This window comes from Hylobates moloch, unplaced genomic scaffold (genome assembly GCF_009828535.3).
Source record: "Hylobates moloch isolate HMO894 unplaced genomic scaffold, HMol_V3 SCAFFOLD_8, whole genome shotgun sequence".
NCBI lineage: Eukaryota > Metazoa > Chordata > Mammalia > Primates > Hylobatidae > Hylobates > Hylobates moloch.
Window position 1 is genome coordinate 27,008,339 of NW_026652283.1, and position 24,105 is coordinate 27,032,443.

General features: G+C 35.3%; 1 protein-coding gene across 17 annotated transcripts in view; it reads left to right on the forward strand.

Annotated features, from left to right (window-relative positions):
- The window catches only part of CCDC91 (coiled-coil domain containing 91), a 356,689-nt gene that overhangs the window by 186,399 nt on the left and 146,185 nt on the right, over positions 1-24,105 (forward strand). For all 17 annotated transcript variants that reach the window (XM_058442151.1, XM_058442153.1, XM_032159919.2 and 14 more), the window contains one exon: positions 13,443-13,550. In XM_058442151.1, coding sequence (XP_058298134.1) covers positions 13,443-13,550 — 108 coding nt within the window. The remainder of the gene's footprint in view (positions 1-13,442; positions 13,551-24,105) is intronic.

Genomic DNA, 24,105 nt, shown 5'->3' on the forward strand with positions numbered 1-24,105 from the left:
TCTGAAGCTTGACTAAGTTGGTGATCTTTAATTCTGTGTATTATATTCCACATGGCAAAAACCAGTCAATGCTAGGCACTTGAATAGTACTTATAAAAACTTTACCATCTTAATGAGAAAGTAAGGAATGAGGAGATTGTTTTCTAAAGCTTTATTTAGATCATTTTATGAAGAGAATCATTCTGATATTTTTCTCTTCCTCTTATATTTAAACATTAGGATATTGAATTAGGTACAATGAAGTTTTAACTTATAGGCACATGAAATTTCTGCTACTTACAGTGAAAAAAGATGCAAAATTGCTACATACACTTTAGTAGCTCTAAAATCATTATGATGAAAATTCTCAGTATACTAATTTCCTGTGTTAACCAAAGTTTGTTTTGTTGAGAGTTTTGGTCTTTTGTGCATTTTCTGAAAAGGCCAGATATACCCTAAATACTTTTTGGTAAGGATTGCTTTGAATTTTAGCAACATAAAATATGTCACATGCCAGCTTGAGTATCACATGACTGCTGTATTCTTATTTTTCAAAAGCATCCACTTGCTAGTATTTTATTTGAACTCTTGAATTGTTTGTACCGTTTTATAAAGGAGAACATATTACATTTAGGAGACCAATATTTTCCCAGGGTGTAGAGTTACTTGTATTGTATAAAGTTCTTTTCCAAGGAGAGAGAAACAATTTTGTTTTCTCTTCCTTTGATATTTTCCCTTGATTGGATATTGCTAAGTTTTTGCTCAAAGAGAGGAAAAGTAAAAATTAAGATATGTAAGACCTGACAGAATATCTTTATTTGAATTCCACCATTTTGTTAATCCAAAGGTATAAAATAAATTTATAGTTTTAGTTATTTGACTGAGTAAAGATTCTCATAAATTCCAGCTTTTATGATATGATCAGATTTTTCCTGGACAAATAAAGATGTTTGCTGTTGCCAATAGAGTTTGGCCTACTAGCATGCTAGCTAGATACTAGTGATTGGTTTGGAACTAAGGACTTGGCTTGTCCTTTCTTATCCCTCCCACCAACTTAACCTCAGTGGAGGATTGAGAAAGATTTGGTAGTTGAGAATACTTTTGTGTGCCTCTGTGTTTCCTGGGCTTAGCCAGAATTTTGCATGCACGGCTATTCTTGTGGTTTTTCAAGCCAGGCCAAAACCAAAAGGTATTGGAAACCTTGCCAGAAAACTCATTCTAATATAGATTTAAAGCTTGCCTTTGTATTGTGACTGGTCCATTAGCTGATATTCAAAGGAATGAAGAGGAAGACTTCATTCTATTTTAGGAATAAAAATTTCAAGTTTCTGCTGTGTAGCAGACTTTTAAAAATAATTCCAAAGATAAAAAACCTTAAGATGTGTAGAGTTTACATAAAAACCCTAGAAGAAAACCTAGGAAGTACCATTCAGGACATAGGCATGGGCAAGGACTTCATAACTAAAACACCAAAAGCAATGGCAACAAAAGCCAAAATTGACAAATGGGATCTAATTAAACTAAATAGCTTTTGCACAGCAAAAGAAACTACCATCAGAGTGAAGAGGCAACCTACAGAATGGGAGAAAATTTTTGCAGTCTACCCATCTGACAAAGGGCTAATATTCAGAATCTACAAAGAACTCAAACAAATTTACAAAAAAAAAAAAAACCCATAACCCCATCAAAAAGTGGGCAAAGGATATGAACAGACACTTCTCAAAAGAAGACATTTATGCAGCCAACAGACACATGAACAAATGCTCATCATCACTGGCCGTCTGAGAAATGCAAATCAAAACCACAATGAGATACCATCTCACACTAGTTAGAATGGCAGTCATTAAAAAGTCAGGAAACAACAGATGCTGGAGAGGATATGGAGAAATAGGAACACTTTTATACTGTTGGTGGGAGTGTAAATTAGTTCCACCATTGTGGAAGACAATGTGGTGATTCCTCAAGGATCTAGAACTAGAAATACCATTTGACCTAGCAATCCCATTACTGGGCATATACCTAAAGGATTATAAATCATTCTACTATAAGAACACATGCACACATATGTTTATTGTGGCACTATTCACAATAGCAAAGACTTGGAACTAACCCATATGTCCATCAGTGATAGACTGGATGAAGAAAATGTGGCACATATACACCATGGAATACTATGCAGCGATAAAAAAGGATGAGTTCATGCCTTTGCAGGGACATGGATGAAGCGGGAAACCATCATTCTCAGCAAACTATCACAAGGACAGAAAACCAAACACCGCATGTTCTCACTCATAGGTGGGAATTGAACAATGAGATCACTTGGACACAGGGCGGGGAACATCACACACCAGGGCCTGTTGGGGGCTTGGGGGCTAGCATTAGGAGAAATACCTAATGTAACTGACGAGGTGATGGGTGCAACAAACCAACATAGGACATGTGTGCCTGTGTATCAAACCTGTACCTTGTGCACATGTACCCTAGAACTTAAAGTATAATAATAATAAAAAAGATGTGTAGAGTTTAGTTAGTTGTTTTAGACATATAAGAACTGTCTTTTCCCTCTCAATAATTTTTCACTTACTAAAATGAACTTTTCTTTTTTATACTACATCAGGTTAATATTTGTGACTAATGTTGCTCAGACCTGAATGTTGTAGCAATGTGAGTCTCATTCTATCAAAATATTATTGATTAATTACAGATTTCTGCTCATTATAACAAATTCAAGCCACTGTATCATTAGTTTCTTCCAAGGGCCATAATAAGATTATTTATTCATTTTGACCTGATTGAGATTTGACCTGTTCTGATGCAGTTGAAAGTTTTTTTCGAATCTGTTTCTAAGCTTGTTCAACAGGTTTCTGTCTTCAGTAATAATGCTGGAAGACTGATTATACAGTAGCATTTGTAAAGGGCATATTTCTTTAACAATATCAATCAGTATAATGTCAATTATTTAGTTTTCAATCTTTCATTATTCTAACGAACTGAATTATTAGTAAGGTCTATCTAGATTCAAGCATTTTCAATATTAGATAAAAACACTACCTAATTATACTGTAAGAAAAGTACTTATATATGTGTGTGCTACAGATTTATTTTTATTTATTAGCCACCAATATTTCCATTTGTGAAAGGCCACGCAATATAGTTGTTACAGGCAAGGGAGATAAACTGATGAAATTTAGACATGCTTACGCTCATTAAGTATATACACACAATTTGTAAAGATGATGGTCTATAAAAGTTTACTTTTGATTTTTAAATTTCTTTCTGGTTTGTATAGATTTTGAGAATAGTTACATTTATTATTTATTCTGAACTATAAAACAGACTGAAAAGAAAAGCAGAGATGTAATAATTAATGTGAGAGAGAATAGCATTTTAATATGTCTGTTTTGTTTCTGATTGCAACCCAATATTAAAATGGAGGTTTTGATTTTAATCCCTACATTCTAAGTAATCAACTTTGGGAAACTTGATTAATGAGAATATTGATTTTATACCAAGGCTAAATTAATAGGGGATATAATATTTGCCTTATCAAAATATATTTTTTTGTCATGATAACATGTGCACTTAAAGCAAAATTCAAAAGATATAGAATTATGTATTATAAAAATTAACTTTGCTCCCATTGGTATTTGGGCATCAGTCTTCTCTTTTTCCTTTATCTTTTCCAGAGATGGGATAATATGCGTAAAATTGTCACATTTCTGATTTTCGGTAATTTGACGTCAAATTGCTTTATAGCAATCAGAGGCAAATTCCATTTGAGAAATAATCCATAGTCTGCTTTAGTTCATTTTACTCAGATCATCAAGTTCAAAGGTTACTGTATTTTGTTGTTTTAATAGGATATTCATGTAGCCAATATTTTTGATAATTTTGTAACAACCCAATCTGAGCTATTGTTAAATCAGAAAGCACTACTTGGTGCCATTTTATTATAGTGAGGTATTTTCATATCATTTACTATAGTAATAATTACCCTGAGCCACGTGGATGGCTTTGTCCCTTCCTCTGAGGCTTCTCCTCAACTCACAGTCAAGCTAGAGCTTGGAACTGCAGGGGACCTCTGGCCCTGTATCTGTTCTGGGGATGGCATCTCTTCTAATTTTTTGATGCCCAAACTAATGGATTTTAAATATTTTTATTCACCCTTAATGTAGTCACATCTGTCAGGCACTAATGGTAACTTTAAACTGAGAAATAACTAATAGAAGTACTTATACTTGTTATCTAAGTTCACAGACTCATTCACTTAGTCTCAAAATCTAGTTTGACTCAAAATTTAGTCTTAACATGTTTGCTGTAATAAAATTGATTTAAATCAAACCTCTAATCTCTTAATGTCGATGGCTTTTCAGTATGAGGAAAAGTTCTGATCTTTGAGATCTATATTTTATGAATGGAACTGAATTAATTGGAAGGAAAATACTAATTTTAAAATAATATTTATAATAAATTTTAAAATATTTATTTTAATCATCATAAACCTAGTAATTAAAACAATAATTTTGATCCTAGGTTGTATCCACAGAACATAAATTTCCTATGTCATAAAAAGTAGGTAATTTAATCTCAAACAACAAACTGTTAGAATACAGGATTTCACCATTAATGTAAAAAAAAATTAAGTGTCAAAATTTGTCAGAATGCCTTCATCATTGGCAGAGAAGAAACTCTTCTTCTCCTCATATATGAGATAAAATGAGGAATCTAATACATAGAGAAACATGGTGCCTTGATGGAACACATGTAACCAGCAGAAGAGGAGTTGTAAATAAAAGCCACCTCATTTAAGGCTTGGTTCAGGGCTCTCTTCAAGAGTATACCGCCTCCGCACAAAGTTAATTCATATGTATTTAAAACAAATATTTTAGACATCTAGATGAGTTTATTTCTTCCCATGATCAGCGATTTTATATTTCAGAAAATGAGATGCATAGGCCTTTACTGTGTTAATAACTAGGTGCTCTACTTAATTGTATGAATGATTATGAAGAGGTTATTTTGGTCAGAATTCTTTTTTTCTCTTTCCTTTTTTTAAACTGAAACTGTAGCTCTTATTCAAGTCACAAGGAATAATGTGGCATCTGAGGGAGAGGGATATCCATATGGCAGCCTTTCAGAAGGTTAAAGTATCTGGAAGGCAGACATGCAGAGTCTCTGTGCTGTGCTTAATTTTAGAAACTTCTTAATTTTAATGTGTTGTCCATGGCACAAAAGAAATTTTCACTGGGAGACTTTTGTGGTGTTTGAGGTAACAACTCTTATGTTACTAGATTCCCTTAACAACAAGGCCAACAGGAATGATTCCCTGTGTCCTGAAGATTTTCTTTGGCTTTCACAGCCTCCAAGGCACTTTATAGCGTGGCTAGACTTTATTGAATTTTCGTGTTTAGATCTACACCCATAAGTTAACATTTTCCTTTTTGAATTGTGTAGTACTACTGCACTGTAATTCAAATACCCAGAAAAATCTGAGATTCATTGCAATTCCAAATGCTTCAGATCTGTAATAGGATAAATTTTCAGCAGCCTCAACTTGACCTTGCTACTTCTCTTCCTTTTTTAAATTAAGGAAAAATTTGGAAGGGAGAACTTGTTTCTTAATTCGGTTTTTCCAAAATTTTAGGTAATAGTTTCCATCACTGTCACTCTTCAGACAACTGTAATTTACTCTTGAGAAACATGTACCTTCATTCTTCCTAAAGGTTGAGTTCACAGAGTCTGGATGTTGCCTAACTTCTGCCTGGCTGGGCTGCAGGAGACCATGATCCTGGACTTGAATTTGGATCCAGATTTGAGTAAATGAAATTTTTAAATCTAAATTGAAGTATTTGTCCCAGAGAATTACAAAGAATTTTACATTGAACTTTTAGATCACCTCTTGATGATAGATTTTACTCATATTATTTCTTTTATATTCCAACAAAATTTTCTGAAACGTCTAAATACTGTTTTCAGAGATGCTTAATGTTTCTCCTCTAATACAACCATGTACCTCAGAGATTATTGGTTCACTGATCTGAAGCTCTTTTAAAATACATGGCTATGTGTGTATTTGTGTATATGCACGAATTAAATCAAGTTATCAGTTTATTCTTCTGAATTATAGGCAAACAAAGCTATAGATTGAAGTTTTAGACCTCCAGATTGGCTAAAAATATATTTAATTAAGCCAAGAGCCATTGGGGATTAAGACAAGTTGGTACCAAGAGCAGCATTCAGGGCCAAATCTAGTCATTTGCCATCATTTGGATACTATTTCTTCATTTTCATAGTCTTTTTTTTTTTACCAGTCTCTTCATGATACAATGGAGAAGGTAAGTATTGTAGAAGAAATGTATATTAATAGACAAAGTGTCCAGATGAAGTTCAAGTAATTATTACTTCATAGATGTACTTGCAGTAAATATATAATTATTACTGATAGTAAGTATATTTACAGTACTGCTTGTAAGAACATGTAAACATAAACTCATGTGGTTCTTATTAGGATTAACTCTTTCACTACCAGAGAGAATAATTGCATTATCTTTAATTCTAGAACATATACAAAAAAGTTCATGCATGGTGCATGAATCGTCAGTTTCTAACTTCCATTCATATGTGTAGCCCACCAAAATCAATGCTACATATTTTCATTCTTATATGTTGTCCATTAATGGAGAAAATTTTAATAGCATTTGAGTGACTTTGGTATTTTTCCAGTACCTAGAACAGTGTTTAGGAAAATATTTATTGACTAAATGAATAATAAATTAATAATTGAGTGACTGATAAAAATGAAATAGCTGCTTAGTCCATGAAAAGAGAAATCTGCTTTACTGGGCTAGAAAAGCTAAGACAAATAGAAACAAATGGTTAGAACTGATTTTTTTTTGCACCGCTGTGTCTTTTTCATGTGATTTTGGCCACATTTACTAACCACAGTGTCTGTCTTCATTTGTAAGGCAGGTATGTAAAGTTCATGGAGGAAAAATAAATGAATGATCCTGTAAAACGACTGAGATTCATCATTTTTACAAATGTACCTCAGTCAAGTAGGCTCTTTTTTTGAATAATAAACTTATGATTTGTTTGCAATTTTGAGGGGATATTATAAGACATGCTAACAATTTAATATCCTTACAAAACTTGAAGTAATATTTTGCTGAATAAAGGGCTTGTGCCAGAAAAAAAACAGAAAAATATGTCTTCATAGCTTTAGCTTATTCATTTGGCAGATACCTTTCAGTTTTGCTCATGTTATTTTTAGTTAAAAATGAGAAAACAGAAGAAATAATAGAAATAAATTTTTTTTAAAGATAGAAAAAAAGATGTTTAAATAACAATTTGTGATATTTTTTCGAGAAAGGTGAAATTGTGGTTGATTTCATATGATGCTTTATGATTATTTTGTATATACTACTATCCTCAATAAGCTAAACTAAGTGTATAATTACAGGTATAATCAACATAAAAGTTCTAATAATTTCTGTATGAAGGGACAAATAATCAGGCTTGCCTAAATCATGATTAATTTATTTAGTTACTCAATGTATTTGTCATATATCTTCTATGTGTCAGGCACTGTTATAGGTGCATTGGGTATATCAGTGAGGTAAACACAGATTCCTAGTCTCTTAGGTCTTAAATTCTAGTTGAGAGATTATATTTGTTACACGTTTTGCTTCCTGCTTGCACCATATCTTTATATTGTTCTCCATTTGTAAAGTATGACTTAATGGGTTGTTAGATAAAATTATTTTGTGACTTTCAATATAATCTAATTATTGTTGCTTACAGTTAGCTATGTAGGATTCTTTTATGGTGACATAATCAGTACAAAGATGATATTAATATTTTGAACACCTTCTTGTTCCTTAGACACATCTGCTCTGCAAGTCTGAACAATCATTTAATTTGATGAGGCTGGAATCAGATCTGAAACAATGGGGCTATTTCAAGGGAGGAGAAATCTGTGGATTTGTTGGGACAATGGACTGTAGTCTGGGTTGCAGTAGTCTACTTTGGCTATACTATGTCATTCAAATTCCAGCATGCAATCAGTTCCACTAAAGAAATACACATCTAATTCTCACGTGTATTAACAGTTGGGGTGGTGTGGCATGATTTTTGACTTAATACCTTTGTTTTCTATGAGTTTATACTTTTCCTTCCCAGAATTTATAGTCCTTCACACTATTTACTCACAATTGAGCCCGTGGAGTAAAAAGAATGAATATTTCTTGTCTTAGATAAAAACTTAAAAAATTGAGATCTCTAGTTGGTACCAAATGGACTTGGTAACAATTTTGGTGACTTGTCTTGGTAGTTATAATTTGACGCTTAGTGAACTTTTCAATAAATATTGGTACTGTTGATAGTATATATTTATGTAATATCAGTTTTCATGCAGGGATCATCACTTACCAAGTAGCTATTACATCGGCTGGTTATGTAAAAGGCAGTCTGTAAAAAGCTGTTCATAGTTCCCGTATTAAGAGATCTAAACATTTTTTAACACTTTAAAAATTATTCTTTTTTCTTTTTTCTGAGATGGAGTCTTGATCTTGTCGCCCAGGCTGAAGTGCAGTGGCATGATCTCAATTCACTGTAACCTCTGCCTGCCGGGTTCAAGCGATTCCCCTGCCTGAGCCTCCTGAGTAGCTGGGATTACAGGTGCACTCCACGATGCCCCGCTAGTTTTTGTATTTTTAGTAGAGATGGGGTTTCATCATGTTGGTCAGGCTGGTCTCGAACTGCCGACATCGTGATCCGCCTGCCTCGGCCTCCGAAAGTACTGGGATTATAGGCGTGAGCCACTCTGCCCAGCCTAAAAATTATTCTTAAAGTGTGATAGTTTTCCTCAAGTTTAGTGAATTAAATCCTCTTGGATAATACTGCAAATCTCTGATAAAACTGTAGCTAAGACGTAAATATGTTCAAAATCAACAAAACATTTTCTGCCCTTGATAGCATTCTTTTCTATATAGAATATGTTGGTATGTATCTTGGCATTTCTATCTGTATATACTGTGAGAGTCTTAATGCTTTATGGGTGTTTAGAATAGTTGGAAATAGATTAGAAGTGAAATTATTCTTTCATATATCTTTTAATGTTGTAGAAGCTCAGGGAAGCCTCTTTGTCTTGGGTATCTGTAGAGACAGTTACAGAAGAAGAAAATAAATCGGCAAATGTTAAGATTATATTATGAGATGTGAGAAACGTAAAGGAATCTCTGTGTATTATGATATATTAAACTGGAAGATAAATATTCAGTTATACAATAATAGAGCAAGTTATAAAAGCATGTGGTTAGTATCAATGTGTATTTGTATATCCACAGTGCTTAATCTAGTAGTAGGGACAGTTTTGGAAGTTACCTCATTTGCTTGGACTGTGGCACTAGTAATCACAATGTTGAACCATAGGACCAATGCTTAAACTCCTTGTTGTCATATAAATTCTTTTAATACCCGACACCTGCCTTCTTGCCTAATCATTTAGCTCCACTCTTAACTCCAGCTTCTGTACTCCAGCTATTAGTTTTGTTTTTAATTTTTTAGTTCCATAGGTTTTTGGGGGAACAAGTGGTATTTGGTTACAATAGTAAGTTCTTTAGTGGTGATTTGTGAGATTTGGGTGCATCCATCACCTGAGCAGTATGCACTGAACCCAATTTGTAGACTTTTATCCCTCACCCCCTTCCTACCCTTTCCTCCAAGTCCCCAAAATCCATTGTGTCATTCTTATGCCTTTGCAACCTCATAGCTTAGCTCCCACTTATAAGTGAGAACATACGATATTTGGTTTTCCATTTCTGAGTTTCTTCACTTAGAACAATAGTCTTCAGTCCCATCCAGGTTTCTGTGAATGCCATTAATTCATTCCTTTTTATGGCTGAGTACTATTCCATCATATATTTATACCACAGTTTCTTTATCCACTCGTTGATTGATGGGCATTTGGGCTGGTTCCACATTTTTGCAATTGTGAATTGTTCCGCTATAAACGTGTGTTCAAGTATCTTTTTCGTGTAATGACTTCTTTTCCTCTCGGTACATACCCAATATGGTATTGCTGGATCAAATGGTATTTCTACTTATAGTTTTTTAAGGAATCTCCATGCTGTTTTCCATAGTGATTGTACTAGTTTACATTCCCACCAGCAGTGTAAAAGTGTTCTCTTTTCACCACATCCCTCCAGCATCTATTATTTTTTGATTATGGCCATTCTTGCAGGAGTAAGATGGTATTGCATTGTGGTTTGATTTGCATTTTCCTGATCATTAGTGATGTTGAACATTTTTTTTCATATGTTTGTTAGCCATTTGTATACCTTCTTTTGAGAATTGTCTATTCATGTCCTTAGCCTACTTTTTGATGGGATTTTTTATTTTTTTCTTGCTATTGTAAGTCCTAGCCAGAGCAATCAGACAATAGACAGAAATAAAGGGCATCCAAATTGGTAAAGAGAAAGTCGAACTGTTGCTGTTTGCTGATGATATGATTGTATACCTAGTAAACCCTAAAGACTCCTCCAAAAAGCTCCTAGAACTGATAAATTAATTCAGCAGAGTTTCAGGATTCAAAGTTAATGTACACAAATCAGTAGCTCTGTGATACGCCAACAGCAACCAAACTGAGAATCAAATCGAGAACTCAACCCCTTTTACAATAGCTGCAAAAACATAAAATACTTAGGAATATACCTAACCAAAGCATCAAAAGACTTCTACAAGGAAAACTACAAAACACTGCTGAAAGAAATCATAAATGATGCAAATGGAAATACATCCCATGCTCGTGGAAGGGTAGAATCAATATTATGAAAATGACCATACTGCCAAAAGCAGTCTACAGATTCAACCCAATTTCCATCAAAAATACCACCTTTGGAGAAAGCAAACAAAAACATAAGTGGGGAAAGGACACCCTTTTCCACAAATGGTGCTGGGATAATTGGCAAGCCACATCTAGGAGATTGAAACTGAATCCTCATCTCTCACCTTATACAAAAATCAACTGAAGATGGATCAAGGACTTAAATCTAAGACCTGAAACTATAAAAATTCTGGAAGATAACATTGAAGAAACCCTTCTAGGCATTGGCTTAGGCAAGGATTTTGTGACTAAGAACCCAAAAGCAAATACAATAAAAACAAAGATCAATAGGTGGGACTTAATTAAACTAAGGAGCTTTTGTATGGCAAAAGGAACAGTCAGCAGAGTAAACAGACAACCCACAGAGTGGGAGAAAATCTTCACATCTGATTCAAAGGACTAATATCCAGAATCTGCAAGGAACAGCTATTCTTATCTATTGAATGTTCTTTGTGTATAGTGGTGAGTCTAACAGGTCACCAAGGTTGGGGCAACTTTCTTTCTCTGATACCCATCCTGCATATACCTACACTGTGTGATGATCAAGGGAATGATTGTCTTCAACTTCAGACTGGGCGTAATGTGGAAGACTTTAAAAAAAAAAATCCTTATATACCTACCTTTGTGGGCCTTTTGTTGATCCATGGATTTAAATGACTGAATGGGGCTAAGATGAGACATTTGAAATATGTAAGAGGCCAGTTACTCTTGCATAACTTTCCTTTGTGCTCCCTTATCACATCTTTGGCTCTTATTTTACTCATTATCCTCCTTGACATTTCAAGGAGAATGAGTATATAGTGTACAAATCAATCCCTAGAGGAAGACTACCTTATTCAAATTGTGCTTCTTAATTATGGAGAGAGAATATATTTTAATTTATTAACTTACCTGTCCTCCAAAGGATATAATATACTAAAAATTGCAGTTGAATATTGAGTATTTAAATATTGAATATTTAAATTGGGGGATTATTTGGAACCATGGCAAATAGGGAAGTGAACACAGTTCTTTCTGTTAAGCAAAATGATTCTATAATATCCTAAGTCCCCAAATAGAATGACATTTTTTTCTCTTTACAAAAGATGCTGTGATTATTCTAAGGGAATTTTTTATAACGCTATTATTTTCTGAAATCCCAACAAATGGTATGTTTCCACACAGGTAAATTAGATTTATTTCATCTAGTCACATTTTAAAAGGATTAAGCTTTTGTGCCTTACATAAATTAATCATTGTGGAATCTTTGGAAGACACTGTAAATCAAGGGCTAAAGCAATTCAGTGAGCATTTTCCTTATATTTTGATAAAACTCAGAGCTTTATTTTCCTTTACTAATTTGCTAGTAATTTGCAGCTTCATTGTGACGAATACTGAATTGTAGGAGTAGTAGCATCATCAGAGAGTCTTACTTTTGCACAAGAAAGTTATTTGAAAATTTGAGACTTATTTAGAAGTTTTAAAAATATTTTTGTCTCAGCTTTTAAAAATACATGCCTATTTATCCAGCATCTTAATGTTTTTTGTGTTTTCAACCAAGTAAATCTATATTCATAACAGAGATTAAGAGATTTGGCTGATTTTTTTTTTCTTGGTGAATGTGCCAATGGTCTGTTTTCTATAAGACGTGTCTGTTTCAACTTATTATTTTGGTTATGAGTAGTTTATTATTTAAACAGACATCTAAAAATAGAATATTTGCTAGAGTTCTTATAGAATGATTTAGAGTTTATAAATAGCATGAAAGATATTACTGAGAACTTGTTGATATAACATACAAAGCTAAACAGAGGGAAAGAAAAAAGATGATAATATTCTAAGCATCTCTAATAAGGAAGTGAGTGGGTGAAACATCATCAAATGCTGATTTGGTTTTCCTTGAAACAGTAGTAATATCTTTATATTTATCTGACTTGAGTTCCAGCATTTACAGTATCCAATTAAGTATGCTCAGCCTCCCAAGTTTTATTACTTTTTATGCATACTGCCTTGAGACTCTGACTTACGTACTTTGACTTATACCTTTTCACATTAGGAGCGTGAACTTCCTGGGGGGCAGTTCTTTTATGTTTGAAGTTGCTCAGAGTTTCCATCTGCTTTTACTTGACTTGTGGTCTTGAAGATCATGCTTGGCCCATGGGATATTACAGTGTGCCGAGAGGATGTGGAGTTTTGTCAGCCAGTGAAATATGTCTGGCTTTTTTTTCCTTTTTTCTTTTTCTTTTTTTTTTTCAGCAGCTTTCATACACTCTTCATCCTGTGTGGTCTTCACCGAACCAAATTTATATTTAACAGAACTACTCACCCTCTCTATCATCTTCTGTGACTTGGCCTTTTTAAGGAGAAGATGTGTGGAAGGAACGTCTGAGCCAACAAATTGTTATCTTGGCAATAGGAAAATGTAAAAGCAAAAGCTGAAAGTAATGTTATATATAAATGTGCTTCAGTATTAACAAATACATATTTTGTAGTTTAGGAGAATATCACATTACAGTATGTACAACTGTCAAAAATATTCTCATGCCAACAGTAGATTCCAAGTTTTGTCTGTGATCCAAATGACTTTTTTGCTTGTTTTCAGGCACTACTGCAGTCTTCAGTTAAGCAACAAGTAGAAGCTATTGAAAAACAGTACATTTCTGCAATTGAGAAACAGGCACACAAGTGTGAGGAGTTGCTAAATTCTCAGGTAATAAAAGTGCGCATCCATTATATATTTATACTTTTCTCCTGACTCTCTCCCCTGAGAGCTCTATAACTGTTTATTCAGTTCTGTTCCATTTACTTTCCTTGGTGTATTTTGGAGAAAAAATATGCTTATGTAAACTCAAAGATTGAGAATTTTATGACAGACTCAAAATAGAATGAAAGACCTGAAATATGTGGGTCTCCCCCACATTAATGATTATTCTTGTGTTAATTTATGGGTTATAATATATTCTCCAAATAACAGAAGCAAAGACATATCTATGAATGCATTATGGTGAGTAAATGATTTTTAGTGAGATAAGATTTATAAATAACATTTGAATTTTTAAAGCACCTATGTATGTTTATGTTACCTTTCATTCTATACAGGCATTGGCTTCTATTTGAGTTTTTCTGTTCAAATTTTTTTCTTTTCTTGATTTAATATCTTAGCTTAAATTATTAGCTGCTTTACATTAAACAAAGCAGATGAAGAAGATTCATAGATGTGTCATAGCATAAATACTGAATGTAAGAATTTCCTAGTAATATTTCTCAAAGATATAAAATTTGAAATGTAAAAATTAAATTGACTTCATATAGAGCATCTGTGTTATATCATTGGAAGAAAATTTACTAAGAATTAAGAAATAAAATTAAGAGTAGAATTTAAATGGAGATTATAAATATACCACCCTATTCTCAAAATTGGGGTCAGTTCTATTAAGTATTTTTCAATGTCATTTTAATAAGTGGCTTGGAAGAGGAAATACACAGAGAAATACACAAATACAATTATACTGTTTTAGGTAGTGAAATACCAGGCTGCCAGAGATATGAAATATAAAACTTTATGAATGGATAGAAACAGCATGAGACATATATTAGCCGGAATAGACTTGGTTATGCCCTAAACTCTCTGGCTTCAAATAGCAAAAGTTTATATTGTACTCATGCTACATACTCATTGAGGTCTGTCTTGGGGCCCTGTCTCATGTTGTCCTCACCCTGGGAACTCTACTGATATTGTAATTCCAACGTGGAACACTACCTGATACAATTTCAAAGTGAAAGAGAGGCGTGTTAGATTTGTATCTGTAATTAAATACTCTGGCCTGGAAATGACAACATTCGATTTCAATTTATATCCACGTGGTTCCACCCAATCACAATGGGGCCAGAGAGTGAGAGCCTATTATGAACTTAGAAGGGAGAGAACTGGAAATACTTAGTGAATAGCACAAATATATCACATTCTTTTCTTTTCTTCACCAAATAGTCAAAGTCTCTATCTCACAGGCAAATTAACCTACCTTGTCCTCTTGGGAGAAAATCCGAAAGTTCCATTCAGCCATGGCCTCAAGCTCAAAAGTCCAGGAATGCTGGGTAATAGGAGGGGAGTAGTGGGCTGTATTCTCTACATTATCAGGTCCAGATATGGTCCCTTTTGACCTGAAGAAGTAGAACTAAAATCTAAATTGTTTATTCCTAACATGCCTATTATACAGTGGTGAGACAAAGGTAGGGTGTTTGCTGTAAACATTCTCAATAGGAAAAGTGAAAAATTAGAGACACACAGCTATCATTAGTATGTAACAACTTTAAAATCTCACTGGATAGATTAAATAAGAGCCTCTGTTCATGAGTAGGGATTGCTCTTTCATTTCCCAGGATTATCTTTTCAGAGTTTTTTTTGACAGGGTTCCTAGTCTGTTGCTCTTTGGGGTCTTGTAGGTTTTTTATTTTTCAGTATCTTTGTTCACTATATTTCAAATGGATTTTGAAGATTATACCGTTTCTGAACCTGCTTCCTGTCTGCAAAATATTGGGAGCCCAGGGGTCATTTTAGGTACAGTTAAGGGTAATGATTCCTTTGGTATCTTGTCTTTTATAGTAGTCAGCTCTGTTAAGGCCATATCCACAGTTGTTTTAGAGAACTACTTTCTATTTTTTTTCTTTTTGAATTTTTTTTTTTTACTAGCCTGCATTTGTAAAGTTAGAGAACCACTTTCTAGATTTAATATGTTTATATACTTTGAACTTCATATTTGTCTGTCTCTCCTATTTTATTGCAGAGATATATTCATTTTATCAAACCAGGGTAGAAGAAATCTTGTGGTCTCTTTTCCCTAAACCATATAGCCTAAAACAGCCATAGCTTTATTTTATCTCTGATTAGAGGTACTTTATTGAGTTTTTAATAGTGAGTGTGGCTAACACACTTAGTTTACTACTTGCTGCAAGGCCAAATGTGGTTGGTATTTGTTGCTGAAAGCCTTCTCAGTTGTTTCTTAAGTGGTTGTGCATGCAAGTCTTCAAATTTCTGTACTTTTCTATTTCCTGTGATTTGATGCTTGAGAATTTTCTTTTTTCTATGAATTCAGTGTTGAGCTTGTCTTTTTCTTATAATGCCTTCTCAAAAGTGGCCTATTATGGAGTTATTAAAAGGATTCAGCCAAATTACAGATTAAAAGATTAACACATGAAAATCAGTGTGTTTCTACACACCAGAAATGACAAATTGGAAAGGAAGTTAAGAAAGCAATTTCATTTACAATGGTATCTAAAAGAATAAAAGACCTAGGCATACGTTTAACGAAGGTGGTAAGAAACTTGCATTCTACAAACTACAAAACATTGCTGAAAGAAATTTAAAATGACCCAAGGAAATGGAAAGATATCCCCTATTTGTTGATTGGAAATACTTGGTGAAGAACACCACAGGACATTTATAGGGTTATAAGCAGTTCAGTATGATGAAGTGCTACTTAAAAAGCAAAGATTAGTTGTTGCAGTGGCTCATGCCTGTAATCCCAGCGCTTTGGGAGGCCACGGCGGGCTGATCACAAGGTCAGGAGATTGAGACCATCCTGGCTAACAGGGTGAAACCCCGTCTCTACTAAAAATACAAAAAATTACCCGGGTGTGGTGGTGGGCACGTGTAGTCTCAGCTACTCCGGAGGCTAAGGCAGGAGAATGGCGTGAACCCGGGAGGCGGAGCGTGCAGTGACCCGAGATCGCGCCACTGCACTCCAGCCTGGGCGACAGAGAGAGACTCTCTCAAAAAAAAAAAAAAAAAAAAAAAAAAAAGATTAAAGGGAGATTTGATTAGTATGTATTAATAAAATCATGTAAGATATAGAAATGGTGACTCCACATTTGTTTTTCAAATTATATTTCTTAAGATGCCATCGGAAATGAAATTAGTACCTTCAGTTTAACAGCAACAGAAATGTCTTTGAGAAAAGTGCAAATCTAATAGCTGGATGGTTCCTTAGGAATCATTTAGTTCAACCTTTTCTGTTTCTTGCTCTCTCTCTCTCCCTTTTTCAGATTAAGAATTTAAGTTAATTCTAAAGCAGAGTAATTAGAAGCATGCACTCTAGAGTCAGACTATATGAATTGATCCCTGGCTTTGTCACTTAGGGCAAGTCTCTTAATCTCTTTGTGCCTCATTTTTTTCCTCTATGGATGAGATACACAAGTAATTACTACCTCATAGTACTATAATATGTATTATATGACATCAGATTTGCAATAGTGCTTAGATTAGAGCTTGGCATATTCTGGGTGTTTATTGGCTGTATTATCTTTGTAATTCTTAGCTAAGACCATTTGTATAGCTAGTATCAGAACCAGGGCTGGGATTCAGGTTTTCTAATTTCTAGTCTTTAGAAGAAAAGTTTATTACTGGTATTTCATATGTTGTCTTGTCAAAGAACCTTTACTTTTTACAAAATTTGCTTTGGTGGCACTGTTGTATATGAATACTAGACCAACCTTTTCCTCCTCTGTACTGTTTCAACTTACACTTTTGACACCAGATGTGTGGGAGTTTTCTGCATCAACAACCAGTTCTCCAACTGCCTGGACACCGAATCGGTGTTCTACAATTCAATTCCATTCCGACACTAACTCATCAAAGTTAACGTTCGACTTCACAAGTTTAACAGCTCAGTCCCAGAAGACTGACTTCACTTCAGATGCCAGTTGCAAGTATCGGGTACCCAGGGTACCCACACTTTCCTCTGACTTGACTACAGGGTTATGAGTTTCCACAACTGGTCTCCCCTTCCAGTTTGATAATTTGCTAGAATGGCTCACAGAACTCAGGGAAACATTTTACTTACTTTTCTTGGTTTGTCATAAAGGATACAACTCAGGAATGGACAGATGGAAGAAATACATAGGACAAGTTATGGGGAAGGAAGGAGCCATGCTCTCTCTGGACATGACACCGGCCACTCTCCCAGCACTTCTATGTATTCAGCAACCCAGAAGCTTTCTGAACCCCTTCATTTAGGAGTTTCATTACATAGGTGTAACTTATTAAGCCATTGGAGGCTGGAGGGATGAGGCTGAAAGTTTCAACCCTTTATTCATGCCTTGGTTTTTCTGATGATATCCCCCGTGCTGATCTCGAAGCTACCACAGACACTCTGATCACCCTGAAAATTCCAAGGTTTTAGGATCTCTGTACCAGGAACCAGGGACAAAGACCAGCGTATTTCTTAGTGTATCACAGTCCCTCTCTCCTCTTTATTTAATGAGGGACTTTTGTATGACATGGCACTCGGCTTGGTTATAGGAACGTAACAGTGAGAGAGGGAGTGAGACATAGTTCTTCTAGTAAGCAGTAGAACAGATGATATAATTTTAAAATTATATAAGTTAGGATGGAATAAATAGTAATACAAAACTACATTCAAGGGCATAAAGTTCCATACTGTTAGGTGAAGGAAGACTTATAGGACTAATGATGAGTTTTCTCAAAGTTAAGGGATCTAAGTGAGGTCAGAACTGAGAGATTAGCATGAAAGAGGCAGATGGAATTGCATATTAAAAATCTTTCATTTGAGAAAATATAAGTGTTAAGGGTAAGGCTGTATGAGAGTGCTAAATGAAAAATGACGATATTTCATAGGAAGGATCATAAAGGACCTTATCTGCTACATTGTCTGAAAGAACATTGGGTGCTATTAAAAGGGATTATCTAGAGAAGTGACATTTGTTCAGATTTGCATTTTAGAAATACTACTGTGGCTAAAGTATAAAAATTGAATTGATCGGAGGGAATATTAGTAGCATGTAAAGTAGTTAAACAGCTATTTTAGCTACCCAAATGAGAATGTTAGTACCCCAAACTAAAGTGCGTGGGTAAGAATAGAGAGATTTTGATAGTTTTGAATGATATTAAGGGAAGAGAAACCAGAGACTGTGGGAATACAAGAGCAGCAGTAGATGCTCATTGATAAAGGAGATTTGTGTGTGTGTGTGTGTGTGTGTGCATGTGTGCGTGGGCATGTGTGTGTGTTTGTGACACAAACATATATTTTATATATATAAGTATGTTTTTATGTAATAGAATATATTTTTCTGTATGGGGTCCAAATTTTTGGTTTTGGCAATTCACTGAAATAGGCAACTTAAGACATGAAGCATGGCTTGGGTTGAAAATTTTTAGTTTTGGATATGTTGAGTTTATATTGCCTGTGCAAGATCCCAGAGCTGTCAGACAGTTGAATCCAGGGTGGAGAACTTACGAGAAAGCTGGTAATAGATGAATTTGAAAGTCATGTAAGTATATAGTCCTAAGTATATAGATGGTCATTGAAAGTATATCTATGGATGAGATCAGAGAATATATAGAATGAGAAAATAATTCAACTTTGAGAGACCTTAACATATAAGGGATAGGCTAAGACAGCTCATGAAGGAAACTCTCTGGAAAGAAAGATAGTAGGAAACCCAGAAATAGTAGGAAACTACTATCTGGAAAGAAAGATAGTAGGAAACCCAGAGCATTTTGCAAAGAGAGAGTTGCTAACATTTTCAAAGTTTGCAGAATATACAAGATAAGGACACATAAATGACCATTTCATATGGCAACAAGAAAGTATCACTAATGAGTAGTTTCAGCAGAGTGGTGGAAGAACAAAGTAGATTACAGGATGAGAAGTAAATGAAAGGTGAAAGTAAAGAAACAGATGACAAGCCTTTGAGGAGCTTAGATGATAAAAGTAAGAGACAACACTGTAGGTAGAGGGACCTATGAAATGGAAACATTTTTATTTGTTGGTTTCCCTTGTATTTCGGCCTAGAAGTAGAGCTCATTTAAATGTATGGGCAAGAGCCCCAGTCTAGAAAGATTTAAAAAGAAAAAAAAAAAATTGATGGAGTGGAGTCCTAAGAAGGCGGAAGCAATGGGTGGAGATTAACCTGTCTTAGGTAAGCAGGTATTTTGAGGGGCCTATGTGTGTATGCAGTGGGGTATACATGTGTGTAGATGTAAATATAATTTTAAATACTATTTGTATTTATGAATTTTATTTGAGTTACTTTCCATCACTACTTATAAAATCCAAATTCCTATAAAGTACAATATGCTATTTATAATTCCTTAAGTGCTATTAACAGATATATATATAAAATGCTACAAATACACATGAGATAGAGACACTATCTGTATTATTATGTTGCCCTTAACCTTTTATTAAAAAAGAAAACCAAGCCTGGCTTTTGCCCATAATGCCTTGTCAAAAATAACTGATAGCAACCCACATACATTTTAAACATATGCCTGTTTATTCCCTTAGAGTTACAAGTACTTTTTTGAATTGAGTGCTAGAATATAAATTCCATGAGAGCTAGGTTATGTATTTATTCTGTATTCCCCAAATCTATCAACTTTTTGGAGTATGCTCTACATAAAATTAAGTGTACTCATTCTAGAGAAATATATACACTCATATATCTATCATCAACAATCAAGATATAGAACATTTCTATCAACACAAGAAGTTCTCTTATCCTTTACAGTTATCTCCCTTCTATAAATTCTGGATCCAGACAACCCACTAATCTATAGTCTCTCTATTGATTTGTTTCATTTTTTCTGTTATTTCATATAGAATGAATTATATGGTATCTATTGTTGTATGTCTAGGTGCTTCTTGTGTGTCTAGATATTTTTTGAGATTCATCCATTAATAATTTATACCCTTCGATTGCTAAGTGGTATTCTATTGTATGGAAACATAGCATTTTGTTTATTCATTCACTTATTAAATATTTAGATTGCTTAAATTTGGGGCTGCTTTAAATGTTTGCGTATAAACTGTGTGGGAATATATATGTTTTTATTTTTGTTTGTAAATATTTAGGTAAGGAATTGCTGTATCATATGGTAAGTATATGTTTAACTTTATAACCAACTGCAAACTTTTTTTCCAAAGTTTTATTATATTTGACATTCTCACTATCAATGTGTGAGAATTCTCTTTGATCTGCTCTCCCAGCTCTTGGTATTGTCCATCTTTTTCACTTTAGCCAGCTTTGGGGGAAGGGGTGTGGTATTTCATTTCATTGCACTTATTTGACTGTTGACGGTTAACATCTTTTCATGTGCTTTTTATTTGTACATTTTCTTTGTAAAGTGTATATTCAAATCTTTTTGCTCATTTTATTATGTTGTCTATTTTTGTAAATATGAGTTTTTCATAAATTCCAGATACAAATCCTTTGACAGATATGTGCACTACAAATATTTTTTCATAGTTTCTGTCTTCCTTTTCACTTTTTGGATGGAATCATTAGACAAACAAAGCTTTTAAATTTTTATTTCAAATTTATCGTTGTATTAGTCTGCTCTCACACTGCTATGAAGAAATACCCAAGATTGGGTAATTTATAAAGAAAAGAGATTTAACTGACTCACAGTTCTGCATGGCTGGGAAGGTTTATTAGTCTGTTTTCACCCTGCTAGTAAAGACATACCTGAGTCTGGGTAATTTATAAATGAAAGAGGTTTAATTGACTCACATTTCAGGAAACTTACAATCATGGCAGAAGGGGAAGCAAACATGTCCTTCTTCACATGACAGCAGCAAGAAGTACTGAGCAAAAGGGGGAAAAGCCCCTTTAAAACCATCAGATCCTGTGAGAACTGAACTTTCATGAGAACAGCATGAGGGTAACTGCCACCATGATTTCCTCCCACTGGGTTCCTCCTGCAACAGTTGGGGATTATGGGAACCACAGTTCAAGATGAGATTTGGGTGGAGACACAGCCAAACCATATCATTTCACCCTGACCACTCCCAAATCTCTTGACTTCACATTTCAAAACCCAATCATGCCCTTCTAACAGTCCTGCGAAGTCACAACTCATTCCAGCATTAACTCGAGTCCAAGTCCAAAGCCTCGTTTGAGACAAGGCAGATCCCTTCTGCCTATGAGCCTGTAAAATCAAAAGCAAGTTAGTTACTTCCTAGATACAATGGAGATACAGATATTGGATAGATGCACTTACTCCAAATGGGAGAAATTGGCCAAAATCAAGGGGCTACAGGCCCCATGCAAGCCCGAAATCCAATAGGGCAGTCATTAAACCTTAAAATTCCAAAATGATCTTTTACTCCATGTCTTGCATCCAACTCACACTGATGCAAGAGGTGGGCTCCAAAGGCCTTGGGAAACTCTACTCCTGTGGCTCTGCAGGGTACAGGCCCCCTCCTGGCTGCTTTCATGGGCAGGTATTGAGTGTGGCTTTTCCAGGCACACAGTGTAAGCTGTTGGTGGAACTACCATTTTGGGGTCTGGAGGATGGTAGTCCTCTTCTCACAGTTCTACTAGGCAGTACCTCAGAGGGGACTCTGTGTGGGGGCTCTGACCCCACAGTTTCCTTCCTCACTGCCCTAGCAGAGGTTCTCCATGATGGGTCCACCCCTGCAGCAAACTTCTCTGCCTGGACATCCAGGCATTTCCATACGTCCTCTGAAATCTAGGTGGAAGTTCCCAAACCTCGATTCTTGATTTCTGTGCACCTGCATGCTCAACACCATGTGCCAAGGCTTGGGGCTTGCACCTTTAGAAGCAATAGTATGAGCTGTACTTTGGCCCCTTTTAGTCATGGCTGGAGCTGAAGCAGCTGGGATGCAGGGCACCATGCCCTGAGGTCTCTCCACACCCCCACCCCGACCTCCACCCCAGGCCTGGCCTAGGAAACCATTTTTTCCCCCTAGGCCTCCAGGTCTGTTATGAGAGGGACTGCTGTGAAGACCTCTGACATGCCCTGGAGATATTTTCCCCATTGTCTTGGCAATTAGCATTTGGCTCCTTGTTACTTATGCAAATTTCTGCTGCAGGCTTGAATTTCTCCTTAGAAAATGGGTTTTTCTTTTCTGTCATATTGTCAGACTGCAAATTTTCCCAACTTTTATGCTCTACTTCCCTTTTAAACATAACTTTCAATTCCAAACCATATCTTTGTGAATATATAAAACTGAATGCTTTTAACAGCACCCAAGTAACCACTTGAATGCTTTGCTGCTTAGAAATTTCTTCCACTACATATGCTAAATCATCTCTCTCAAATTCAAAGTTCCACAAATCTCCAGGTCAGGGACAAAATGCCACCAGTCTCTTTGCATAGCAAGGGTGACCTTTGCTCCAGTTCCCAACAAGTGCATCATCTCCATCTGAGACCACCTTAGCCTGAACTTACTGTCCATATCACTATCAGCATTTTGGTCAAAGGCATTAAGTAAGTCTCTCAGAAGTTCCAAACTTTCCCACATCTTCCTGTCTCCTGAGTCCTCCAAGCCTTTAGGAAGTTCCAAACTTTCCCACATTTTCCTGTCTTCCTCTGAGCCCTCCAAATGGTTCCAACCTCTGCCTGTTCCTCAGTTCCAAAGTCACTGCCACATTTTCAGGTATCTTTACAGCAGCACCCACTCTCTGTAGTACCAATTTACAGTATTAGTTCATTTCATGCTGCTAATACAGACATACCCAAGACTGGGTAATTTATAAAGGAAAGAGGTTTAATTGACTCACAGTTCAGCATGATTGTGGAGGCCTCAGGAAACTAACAATCATGGTGGAAGGAGAAACAAACATGTCCTTCCTCACGTGACAGCAACAAGGAGAAGTGCTAAGAAAAAGTGGGAAAAGCCCCTTATAAAACCATCAGTTCTAATGGGAACTCCCTATCACAAGAACAGTATAAGGATAACTGCCCCCGTGATTAAATTACCTCCCATAAGGTACCTCCCAGGACATGTGGGGATTATGGGAACTACAATTCAAGATAAGATTTGGGTGGGGACACAGCCAAACCATATCAGGAAGCCTCAGGAAACTTAAAATCATGGCAGAGGAGCTGCTTCACAGGGCAGCAGGAAAGAGAGTAAGTGCTGAGGGAAGAGGGAAGCCTCTTATAAAACCATCAGATCTGGTGAGAACTCACTATCAGGAGAACAGCATGGGGGAAATTTCCCCCATGATTCAGTTATCTCCACCTGTCCTGCCTTTGACACATAGGGATTATTACAATTCAAGATGAGATTTAGTGAGGACACAGAGCCAAACTATATCAATCATGTTTTCTATTATAGATTGTGTTTTTAATGTTGTATGTAAGAAATCTTTGCCTAACCATATGTCACGAAGATTTTTTCTTGTATCAAAAGAAGTTTTATATGTTTTCCTAGGTTAAGTTTGTGATTCTTAATTGTGATTAATTTTTGAGGTAATTTGAAGATATAGTGTGATGA